General features: G+C 47.0%; 1 protein-coding gene across 3 annotated transcripts in view; it reads right to left on the reverse strand.

Moving 5' to 3' along the window:
* Positions 1 to 1,076: 1,076 nt before the first annotated feature.
* The window catches only part of EGFLAM (EGF like, fibronectin type III and laminin G domains), a 185,071-nt gene continuing 173,491 nt past the window's right edge, over positions 1,077 to 12,656 (reverse strand). For all 3 annotated transcript variants that reach the window (XM_088023705.1, XM_088023704.1, XM_088023703.1), the window contains 4 exons: positions 11,243 to 11,386; positions 5,058 to 5,141; positions 2,038 to 2,141; positions 1,077 to 1,231 (listed from right to left, as the gene is read on the reverse strand). In XM_088023705.1, coding sequence (XP_087879831.1) covers positions 1,077 to 1,231; positions 2,038 to 2,141; positions 5,058 to 5,141; positions 11,243 to 11,386 — 487 coding nt within the window. The remainder of the gene's footprint in view (positions 1,232 to 2,037; positions 2,142 to 5,057; positions 5,142 to 11,242; positions 11,387 to 12,656) is intronic.

The raw sequence follows: 12,656 nt of genomic DNA on the forward strand, positions 1-12,656 counted from the left end.
GCAACATCTCCCCCAAATGAGTAAAAGACTGAACGCATGAGTTCTAGCCTTCTCCATCTCCTTTATTCAGATTCACTACAGACGTTCCCCCTCTCTTAAAGCAAATATGACAGTGACCCTCCTCCGTAACACATGTCCCTGTTAATCTGCTTATGTGGGAAGCTTCATGTTCATCTCCTTGAGCCATCAACATTTACTGCAAGAGAAGAGTCAGCCTCCCTAAGCTGCCCACCCCGAGATAACTACCCCACTCCGGAGGATGCCATGAAGGGCCCAAACAAGTCTTTTCTGGGGGAAGATTTTTAGGAAGTGTGCAAAGAATTCAGGGTTGTCCACACAAACTTGCAAAAGTATACTGTGTGGACAATCTGCAGCTATAAAAATATACACATACAAAAAGACATCTACAAAATCATGGTGCCTGTTTTCTTCGATTTGCATTATAAAAAGTAGAGAGTTTTCATTAAAGGTAAACTTTGGTGGGGGCAGCGTTCTGTGACTCCATGCCTAGTCTCCCCTCCTCCTGATTTTCATGGAATAGTCAGAGCATACTGAACCAGCCACTGAGGAGTGGAAGGGATTAATCCTAAATAATTCATGGGCCAAGGTGAGAAATTCAAGGTTCAAGGTCAAATAGTCATTCTGCTGTCAGTAAAAGTGTCATGAGTCAGGGAAGGAGGGAAGTATTTTAATACTGCCCTTTGGGTCTCTATTTTTTTTTTCTTTCTTTCGTTTTTTATTCACCATGAATCACAACACAGTCACTGAGCTACAGCAGATAGGCTCTGGAATTTGCATTGATGTGTGATCTCTGGCAGCCCCTGCACATTCAATGGACAAAGTTCGACGCTTCCTACACAGAGTATTCCGTTAGGTTTGGCCTACAGAGTGTCAGCAGGAAAGGCCACACAGGGACTCCTGTCTTGGTTCTAGTTTCTCATCAGGGGGTACTCTCTCCTTGATGGGAAGAAACACACCTGGCCGCCGTGCCTCCGTGTGCAGCAGCAGGCAGGGTCGCGGGGCCTCGGGGATTCTCAGCAGAGAAGGCTGTGTCCCTTGGGCAAGCCCAGCTGGGCTTACTTGGCTCCACAGGTGTTGATGTTTTTCCCATCCACGGCATCTTCCACGAGGGAAATGTGGTAATCGGTGGACAGGGTGAAATGAGAAATACAGCCCACAAGGCCTCGCATATATTGCCTGTTAGTGTGCAGAGCGATTTCCTTCATTCCACCTGCCAGGAAGCAAGAGGGAGACGGGGTGAGCCGGAGGGGAGCAGGTCTCGTTAGGACACTTGAGTCTTCATTGACCAAGGTGTCCCTCGGCTGACAGGATGGGTGAGGGCTGTGAGCCCCTCCAACTGCTCAGTGCAGAGCAGCTGTCTGATTAATAATAACCCTTGAAGGAACAGATGGACTTGTATCGACCTGACACACAACCAGAGGCTATAAATACCCACCTCACGTGTGACTGCTGACCCAACTGACCACTTAAAACCAAACAGTGCCTGAGAAATTTTGAAATGTTGTATAATGTCAACAGAAGGCAGCAGATAGTTAAAGGTGATGTCATCTTAACCCAAAAGAAATACACTGATATTGAAAGCTTTCAATTAAGTTCACTTTTAGGAAATATCATTTGGATAGAGATCTATTTTCGTGTTTATGTGTCTGCAGTAGTGGTTTCTAAACTATTTACAGAAATACTACTCATTCTAATTTTGAGAGGGGACAAGAAAGATCCTCCTTCCTCAGAGGGAACTGTCGGAGCTATATTAGGCAGGTTTTTGTTCTATAAACAAGAGAAGCATGGTTTTCCTGGTGGATCAGTCCAAAGCACAAAAGCATCTAAGTGCCTCCTGCCCCCTCAGCCATGAGTCAGAAGTTCAGAAAATGGAACAACGGAATATATGGCAAGCTTCCCAATTTCTAAGTATTTTGATCCGGTGAAGTGCACCTCTTTGGGGGAATCCCACCATGACAAATGGAGGCCTAACAAGAAGACACTGGCATAATTTAGATTTGGTCAAAGGTCACTTACCCACATACAGAGCTCCATTGATGTTGAGCTGCCTCATCATGCCAGGTGATTTGCCTGTTCTGGCCCCATAGTCATCCACAGTTATCTTTCCGGATTGGCCATCCCTGTAGAGACCACCATTTTTGGAGCTTAATTCAATTATGCATTCATTTTAATAAAACTGTATTCAAGTACCTACTCTGTGCCTGGCACTATGCTAAAAGACGGAGGCACAAAAATGAAAAAGAAAAAATTCCTGGCCCTCAGGAATTTATGGTTTCCTGAGGCAAACAAAAAAATTCAAATTGTACGTGAAAACACCGTGTCACCACTCTGCAGCAGAGGAATGCCAGGATGCTGCAGAACACAGGAGGAGAGGGGGTCAGGGAAAGCTTCAAGGGACACTCTGTCTGAGATGAGCTCTGAAGGCTGGGTAGGTCAGGTGAAGGAGGAGGGTAATGCAAACAGGAAGTGGCAATGCTAAAGAGAGAAAAGACAGGGGGCTGGTACAGGCTGGGCACAGAGAATTCTGGAAGTGGGAGGAGAGTGGCCAGAAGCATTTCTCCTGAAGGGAGCCAGAGAAGAACAGAACTATAAGGGGAGGTGTGGAAGGGACACGGGGACCCGTGGCGAGTTCTAACAGTATTCTAAGCAAAATGGAAAGCCAATGAAGCAGGTAGAGGATTACTCTGGGGGAGGACAAAGAATGGCTGAGAAGTTTCTAAAGGGCCCAGAGAGTCATCCAAAAGCGACTCTGGGGACAGTGGAGTGGAGGTGTTCATCTGTGGCAAGGGCTTCGCCATTTTCTATGCTGGTTCCCAAAACTATCTGGTCCCAGGGACCTTCTTCAAAAAACCACCTGTTTGTACAGATCTTGGAGGACTGTACCAACCCAGGCTGCACTTTTTTTTTAGGAGTTCCTTATTGATCTTCTAATCTTTTTTTTTACAGCAAACTGTTCTTGTTTCTTGGATTACTGGTCTCTCTTATCTCTCTGACAACAGTAATATGTTTTACCATTTATATCATATTTTATCATTTATCATTTTTTCATTCAAGTCTTTGTTTCCTTCAAATTGCTTTGTTATGTTGATTTGTTCTGCTAGCCATCTTTTACATTGGAGATTTTTTCAAATGCCTAGTGATTCCTGACGGCCATTTCATAGTTTCATAGTTTCATTTCATTCATAGTTAAGTGAAGAGAAAAAGCACTGGGGCGCCTGGGTGGCTCAGTTTTAACCATCAGATCATGATCTCAGGGTCGTGAGATCGAGCCCCACTATAGACTCTATGCTCAGCGGGGAGCTGAGACTCTCTCTCTGCCCCTCCTCCCACTTGTTTCTCTATCTCTCTCTAAAATAAATAAATAAAATCTTTAAAAAAGAAAAAAAAGCACTAAAAGGCAGATCGGAAGCTCTGTGTGTAGATTCGTTTCTGCTGCCCGGGGCTTCATAGTGCTGGGACCTGGCTCAATCATTTTCTTGGGGGACACCTGAATTTTCTACTTTCCTTATTGTGGGGGATAGCCTGGCTCCCAGCATCCTGGAATCTCACTGGGGGAAGAATTATGGGGTTCTTAATATTCAACATATGAGCTTGCACCCAGTCCCCAGCTTTAGTTTATATAGTTTATACAGTACACAGTAGTCCAGTATTTAGTTATGCTTAGTGCCACCAGCTCAGAACCTTGTTTCACTTTCTCCAGAGAACTGCCTTTCCTTATTTTCCCATGGGTAGGGAAAGAGCAGCGTGCCAGCTAGATGAGGTGGGAAAGGGGCTTGGGTTCTAACTCCTCAAGTACGTTCAAGGAAAGGTTTTAAAACCAATCATTCCCCTTTTAGTCCCTCCTTCACCTTCCAGAGTTTCCTGGCTCTACTCTTTTTTGGGGGATACAATAGTACAAATCCGGTTGGCCAGGCCTCATGTCTTGGTAGCAACTCTTCTAGTAACGAGTTTTAGAGGTAATTCTGTTCTGTCCTCAGCCTCGAGATCGTACACTGCCTCCCCACTTCGGATATGCTGTTTCAGAATCTCATGCGTGAATGCCGTGATGGGCAATGCCTCCAACAGCTTACCTTGCCTGGCCAGCCTTTCCCACCCCCCCTCACCATTTCTCTAAAAAATTCCATTTTTCCCCCCACTTTATTTCATCTAAGAATTTTTCATTTTTTTATATCTCTGAAATGAGGCTATGTCTTATAATCGATGGCATCTTGGGTTTCGACTTCTAAGGTAATAAGTAAGGGACAGGAGAGTGGGGTCCAGCAAGGCTACCCCCACCACAGCCTGTATGTGAGCTGAGGAGGAGACCGCGCGCGGCAGCCCCGAGGTTCCCAGGCTCACTCCTGACCTCACCACGGGCCTCCCCGCGAAGGGCTACGGTGAATGCTCAGGGAACCTGAACCACACATTCTATTCAGCCCAACTCCTGGAACCCTCATCTAAAATGGCAAGATTGACATTTTTTTTTTACAGAGCTAAGTTTGGGTCTGCTCTTTGGTTTCTCAGAATATACTGTTAAGAATATGGACAGAGGTAGTAAAACTAATTTTAAAGGAATGATTCACCCGGGGTTAATCAGAAGTCAGGGTGGTGACCTCTGTGAGGGGGGAGATATGTAATTGGGACAGGGTGCACACAGCTTCTAAAGCCCAGGTAATGTAATGTCCAAAAAAAAAAAAAAAAAAAGTGGGTGAGATGTAAAGCATTCCTCAAAGTCCACAGGCCCTGAAATCTTATCCCACTAGAAAGATCTAGATCTCACAAGATAGCGAGGCCCTCTTCCAGTTTAGTCATCAAGAAGTTCTTTCTCTGGGAGGTCTCTGTTGAGTGCATACTTGGGAGGTCAGGCCCTCTGGCCTGTCAGTGTTAGGGAAAAGCAAGGGGGACCTTAGTAACAAAACACCCTGAATGACCCAGGTCAGAAGCAGTAGGATGCCAGGCAAGGTTGGGGAGCAGGACTTTGGGGCCACAGGCACGCGGACAGCACATCTAGCTCTTGCTGAGCTCCAGCTCTGTCTCACCCTGTGGTGGGGACTCACCGAACAGCCTTGACTCGGTGCCACCGACCATCACTGAAGGACCCATTAACCATGATGGACGCCACGCCACTGCCCAGGTTATAGCTAACGGCACGAGAGAAGAAGCAGACAGAATCAAGTGAAATACAGACAGGCAGGCAGCCATGAACAATTCCCATTGCAAAAATTCCTTGGAACTCAGAATGTACTTTCCTTAAAACAAAATACAACAATGTTATAAAAAGCATTAGGTTTCCAGGCTAGGCCATGAATGAACCCCAACTCCCCAAAAAGTTTTTTTTTTCATAAAATTCTAATCGTAGTAAAATATACGTAACATAAAATTTACCAATTTAAGTGTTTTCAAGGGTTAGTTGGGTAGTGTTGAGTACATTCACATTGCTGTGCAAGCCATGTCCAAAACTCATTTTATCTTGCAAAACTGAAGCTCTGCACCCCTGAAATTACCACTCACCACCCACCAGCTCCCTGGCCTCTCACCGTTCTGCTTTTCTGTCTCTGTGACTTTGACTATTCTCGATAACCTCATACAAGTAGGATCATGCAGTACTTGTCTCTTTGTGAATGGCTTCTTGCATTTAGCATAACGTCCGCGAGGTGTTTGTTGGTTGGTTTTGGCCCCATGTACAGAAGCATCAGTCCTATAGTATCAGGAACAAGGAGGGCTTCATCATTTGTAATGTGTTTACTAGGTCGAATATTGTCTCCCCCAAACCTCAGAATGTGACCTTATTTAGAAAGAGGGTCTTGGCGGATGTAATTAGTTAAGATGAAGTCATCCTGGGTTAGCGTGGCTCTAAATCCAGTATGTCCTCATAAAAAAGGGGAAATCTTTGGACACGGGGACAGAGACAGGTAGGAAAGAATGTGACACGAAGATGCAGGCAGAGATTGGAATGGTGCATCTATGAGCCAAGAAACACCAAGAATTGCCAGCAACCACCACCACCTGGGGGGAAAGGATAGAACATTCTCCCTCAGAGCCCCCCGGAGGAACCAACCCTGCCAACACCGGTGTGCCGGACTTCTCTCCTCCAGAACCGTGAGAGAATACATTTATATTGTTTTAAGTCACCCAATTTGTGGTAATTTGTTATGGCAGCTCTCAGAAACTCATACATGTGTTTTCACTTTCTGAAAAACAAAACAAAACAGAACATGGCAGAGTGGGCTAAGCCCCAAAGAGATCAGGAGGATCTGCCTAAAATCCCAAAGCTTACGGATAGGACTTAACTTGGTGTCTGATCTGCTCCTCCATTCCCATTTTACTCTGATATCAGGCCCTCTCAGTAGCTTTGTATTTTCTATTTCAGTTTCCAGATACCCTTATACCCTACAGGTCTCAGAAGATGTGCACATATTGTTTACCAAAGAGAAATATCCCTCTCAGTCCAGTGCTCACTTAATAATTCTAGTTTAATTCAATTCAACAAATATTTCGTGAGTGACTACTCCAGGCTGGGCACTGGGCCAACTGCCTAGACCTCCCCTCGATAATGTAATAAAGCCTAATGTAATCACGCTTTTCAAAGAAAATGTGTTCCACCAGGGCACCTCTCCTCAGCTTATAAGAGGACATGTCTCTCTGTGACTTCACTGGCCAAGAAATAGGAATGTTGAAAGGAAACGTGGATTAGTAACTGAGCTCTTGCATGCACTCACTCTGAGAAAAGAGCAAGAGCAAGCACTTGGCTTTCCCCAGGGAAAGCACGATGGGTCATTTCTGTAATCACGGAGGCTCCAAGAAGTCCCCCAGCCCATTGACACCGAACCAAGCACACAACTTGGGTGACCTGATGAGCTGAGAGACATAGCTCTGATCCTGAAAAGTTTATGGCTTCTTTTTTTTTTTTTTTTTAAAGATTTTTTATTTATTCATGAGAGATGGAGAGAGAGAGGGAGAGAGAGAGAGAGAGAGAGAAGCAGAGGGAGAAGCAGGCTCCCAAGGAGCAGGGAGCCCGATGCGGGACTCGATCCCAGGACCTTGGGATCATGACCTGAGCCGAAGGCAGACGCTTAACCATCTGAGCCACCCAGGTGCCCAAGTTTATGGCTTCTTAATGAATTTTCCCACCCCCAGTGTCTCCTTGTAAGAAGCAGCCTGGAGGTGGGATTTTCAGATTTCATTATTTAGTGGCCAAATGACTTTTTGAAGGAATGAATGAGGATGAAGCAGGGCTGAGAGCTGGTTGGCAGAAACTGAGCCGAATCACCAGATGTAGCTTTAATGAAAGGCAGCGAGGGGTAACAGAAAGAGTGTGGGCACTTGGATTGGACTAGCCTGCCTTGATTCCCAGTCTTGCCAATGACTAGCTCTGTGACTTTGGCGACTAGCCTGATCTCTCTGAGACTGTTTCCTCCTCTGTGAAATGGGGGAACTAATACCTTCCCTAAAGGACTGTAGGGAATATTACATAAAAGACCATGGTACATAGTAAGATCCAAACAAATAACCCCACCATCCCCAATACATGCAGTCTTTAATGCAGCTCATATCTGAGGTTGACAATATATCTGGAGGAACCAGTAGTAAGTAGAAAGTTGCCACCAAGAGTTAAACTCATCAAGCCTCTCCTGGAAGAGTAGTCATGTGTGAGTGAGAGTGAACCAACAGGCTGTAAATATGTAACGAAAAAGGTCAGGAACACCCAGATCTCAGAATCAAGGTGACTTGGGGATAATCTCAGGGAGGCTAGGCTGGAACGTGATTGTAATCCAGTGAATGGAAACCTTCAGCTGCGTTTGGACAAAAGACCGGCTTTCTTCTTCTGTTCTCCAACCTGATAACGCTCCTATTCATGCAAAGAGCCAGAACGTGCTCAAGGGAGTCAACAGTGAACCCAGCAGCCAGGACTCCAGTCTCACTGTGAGGTGGTAGTTGGGGAGGCAGCTCGGTTGGCCTCTCCACTGCCTGACTCTCCCACACACGCAACCGCTCTAACCCACCCTCCAACTAACCTCCTGCCTCCCCAGGTACCCTGTTGTTGTTGTTGTTGTTGTTTACAATAATAAAAGACCAAGAATAATGGTTACCTGCTTTGGGAGAGGGCATGGGGGAGCCCTCTGGGGTGTGGGAAATGTTCTCTATCTTGTTCTGGATGGTGGTTACACAGGTGTCTATGTGTTTAAAAATTTTTCAAAGTCATCAAGCTGTACACTTAACATTTGTGCACTTCATGGAAGTTACACCTCAGTTTAAAAAGAAAAGGTAGAAACATATGAATGAATGAAGCAATGAACAGACGAATGCATGTCTGGCTTCTCTAGCAAGGCCTTGTGAATCTGGTTAGTGGGACTTGGTTATTCTGCTCCAAATTTACCTGCTCAACTTGCTGTGCCCGGGGAGCTATGAGGCTGAGCACCGAGGTGGGCCGCCAGGAAGAGCCACCAGGTGAGGCCTTTTGGAAACCACATGGCTGCCTCCATGCAGTGACCCCCCCCCCACTACTTAGTCATACCCCCTTTGAACTGCCACACAGGGCATTTTGCTAATGTCAGATCTCTTCCTCTTCTCTGTTGCATGAAAATGTTATCAAGGTCACATGGAAAGAGTGGGAAAGCCTGTCAATCAGGTGGTTTTCACAAACCTGTTCACTGGGCTTTATGCCCCATACACAATCATAAAACATAATGAAACAAAACCACCAAAAACTATACTCTTAGCCGAACACTTTGATTCCCTTTCTTCTACTTAATCTTGTACATAGAAACCCAGAAAACAGGTGCTCCAAGATAACAATTTTAATAATCTGTACCACTAACAGCTAGATAGGCCAGACCCTGCACTAAGCCCCTCACGTGAATTAACGCATTCAGTCTTCAGTCCTCATGACTGTTTGCTTCTGCCTTCTACAGAGAAGGAGGGTAACTTGCCCAAGGTCACGTGGCCACATGTCTGACTCTGAAGCCCAAGCGGTTGACCATTTCAGACCCTGCTTCTTAGGGTGCAGTTCCTGATCGTTTCCAATCGGATTCTGCCCCCCCACAAGGCCCTGGGCCATCAGAATCTCTGGGTGGTGGTCCCAGGAATCCACCTCTGAGACCAGCCCCCCCACCCCCACCCCACTGACTCTGTACGATGACATTTTCAAACCACTGGCCTGCACTCTAATTCCTTTCCATGCCCAGCCTCCTGCGGTGCTGGGTGAATGGATGTGCAAATTGACTACCCAGAGGAAGGAAGGGAGGCCGAGGCAGTGACGTTGCAGCTCCAGGCCCAGGGACAGGTGGGCACAGACGTCCACCTCGGTGGGGGGCCAAGCGGGGCATCCTTCACACAGAACATAGCCACCACTCCAGGCTAAAAGAAACACATCAGGCCCATTTTCAGAATCCGAGGGAGAACTTGCAATAGAAGAAAAATGTCTGGGATGCAGGGGAGCCGTCAGAAGGGTGTCCCCAGGGGTGGGGAAAACAGGGGCTGGCCTGAGCCGGGGGGAGCTGCGGGGCGGCCCTGAGCACACTTCCCCTGTCCGGGGCTGGCGGTTTAGGGGGGAAGCTGGGCCTCCCACCCACGGCTGAGCTACTGTTTCAGTTCCCTTTTCTGGGCACAATCAAGTACTTGAGGCCTTGGTGAGGTTAACCACAGGAAAACCACAAGAAAATGGCTTCGCGGCAGCCAGCCTGAAACTGGGGTGTGAAGAGCTCTGTGTTTGACCTCAGGGCCAAGGGGGTAAAGGGAGCTGAGACGGTGCTCCCACCGGCCGGCCTGGAGCCATCAACCACACATTCTCTCCCAAGTCCCCGACGATCGCAGGATGGCGTCCCTCAGCACGCTCTGCTGTTTAGGAGCAAGTGTGATGTTGGACAAGTGACATTTCCTCTCCAAATGCCTTTTATTCAAACTGAAAGGACTTAACATTATTCTACTCTGGCTGTCAATAATCCCTGTGCATGATCCACAGAAGCCCCAAAATTAAATCTTCATCTTCTCCACAGATCAATCATCTTTGTTTTGAGTCCAACCGAGTCCATATCACTTAGTGACTTTGTGCTAGTCACCAGAGGGGGAATTAAAGCAGGAAAAGCCAGAGAAATTACTCCCCCCATAGAGCAGATAGACCATCCAGAGACCAGGCAGGGGTTTCAAACCTTAGCGGACACAGAATCACCCGGAGAAAACAGTTAAAACAGACTGCTGGGCCCCACCCCTAGAGTTATTCTGGTTCAGGAGGCCAAGGGTGGGGCCTGAGAATTTGCATTTCTAACAAGTTTCCCGTGACAACTGATGCTACTGGTCCAGAGACCATGTTTTGAGAATCATGGGTCTGGACAAGTATTTCTAACCTCAAATGAGGATGTACCACCACAATCTCTACTGAAGCTTCCGCATGTCACACAAGCCAGTGCCTGCCCTGGGGAAACCCAGCTCCCACCCACCGTGGTGGGGGGAAGTGGTCTAGGTCGTCCTTTAGCTACTTCACAGCTATCCATTTGACAAATCTGAGAACAGTCTCAGGTGACTCAAAAGAGGTAAGAACTTCCAGGACTGCCTTATCAGTATCACCCAAGAAGCATTTACAAAAATCCAAATGTTGGGTTGATCTACTGACGTGTGAATCTGGCTTTGCAGGGGGAGACTGGAAGGCAGGCAATCTCCTTCCCAAGGCCGCACAGCCAATAAGGAGCAGAGTTAGAATTTACAGGCAGGTCTCTCGACCTTAGCTGGTCTCATCTGTCTGAGCTAGTTTGAGCTGAGTACTCACATCCATGCTCGGCACTATCAAAGCCCTCTTTCTACTACATCCTAATTTGCAAGTGGGGAGCATACAGCAGGCAACATTCTAGAACAGGGGTCAAAAAATGTTCTGTAAGGGGCTAGATGATAAATAATTTAGGCTCTGCCATAGAGTCCCTATTGAAACTACTCAAGTGTGACACCGTAGCATGAAAGTAATCAGATAACATATAAGTGAATGAGTATGGCAGAATTCCAACAAAACTTCATTTACAAAAATGGGTGATGGGCTGGATCTGGCCCTCAGGCTAAAATTTGCCAACTGATGCTCTAGAAGGTGGATGCTGGAAAGAAACACCAGGAGCCTCAGATAAGCCTGGCCCTTCAGGCAACAGTCCATTCCAGCAGACTGGGTGCTGGCTTACTTTGGCATCACTCTGTTTGGCATGACTGGCACTGTCTGAGAAAAATCACAAGGTGATGCTGAAGACAACTGGAGAGTGCTTACCTGAACACCAGGGCTCCATCTCGAAGGCCCAAGGAAATGAAGTCACTGTTGGGTCTCATGGGGCTGTCTCCCCTCCACATCAACAGACCATCTTTGGCAGTTGTCTTAAACCTCATGAATGCATTTGATCTTGATCCGGATACCCTGGGGAAAATACACAAATAATTGTAACAGATCAACCAGTGTCCACCAACGTCCATTCTGAATAGTCCCAGTTTTGTCTGCCAGCCCCGAGGAGCCAGGTGTAAGGGTAGTCTGGCGTTTCTGACACGTACTACCAAGAAATGAAAAATGGCATCACCACCACAAGCTACACGATGGGCCTAAAATTCTGGATCGCTCATTTTGCAGCAGTGTTCCCCTCCCCACACGTGGTGAAATTCCACAAGAGGGCACTTGATGAGTCACAGATTAGCCAGACTCTGGCCAATGCCAGCACCGAGGCTGTACCCCCAATATACACCTCAGTCTTCCCTCTTTCCTGTCCCACCCTCAACGGGCCTTGGAATAGTGTTCCCCATTCCCCAACAGAAAGTGGGTTTCATAATTGCCAAGAGGTTCAAGTTGGTAGCTCTCTGGGCTATGATCATGGCTATGGATGTCTCACTCTGGCAGTGACTGTCCTTGAGGGCAGAGGAGGGGCGACAGGACAGGGGGCAGAGTGTCAGTCAGACAAGGAAGGTGGCTCGATGGGATCATTGTCTTGAGGCTGCTGGGGCGGAGGCAGGGTGGAGAGGAGCAGGAAGCTGAGAGGAACGGAGGGGTGCTCAGACGGGTCAGTTCCTGCCCCTACAGCCATGGCCGGGGATAGGATCACAGGCTTACAGGTTCTTATCAATTCCTGGGAATAGACTAGCTCAGAAATCTAGTCTCACTAAGGTGACCAGGGTTTCATCTGATATAAGGAGAAGGGCAAGCATGAGGTCTTTAAATAAAAAGTGAGACAGGAGTAAACATAATTCAGTATTGCTCCTAATATGGCACTACTGGGAAAATCTCCTTTTCTATTTTCCTATCCCTTGTACCATCCCTCTCTGTCTCGCCTACCTGCTCAGGAGCTGTAGAGTGTATTCAGTACAGACCCTCCTCAACTTACTGTGGGCTTACACTCGGATAAACCCATCATAAACTGAAAATATCCTAAGTCAAAAATGCATTTAACAAACCTCACCTACTGACCGTCATAGCTTAGCCCAGGTTACCTTAAATGTGCTCGGAACACTTCCATTAGCCTACACTAGAGCAGAATCATCTAAAACAAAGCCTATTTTCTAGTAAAGTGCTGACTGTCTCAGGTAACTTATTGAACACCATACGGAAAGTGAAAACCAGAATAGTTGTACGGGAACAGAATGGTTGTAAGCACATTGGTTGTTCATGCTCATGATGGTGTGGCTGCTTGGGAGTGGTGGCC

The sequence above is a fragment of the Eumetopias jubatus genome, unplaced genomic scaffold (assembly GCF_037043125.1).
Source record: "Eumetopias jubatus isolate StellerSeaLion01/CBP00866 unplaced genomic scaffold, mEumJub1_p1.0 scaffold_5, whole genome shotgun sequence".
NCBI lineage: Eukaryota > Metazoa > Chordata > Mammalia > Carnivora > Otariidae > Eumetopias > Eumetopias jubatus.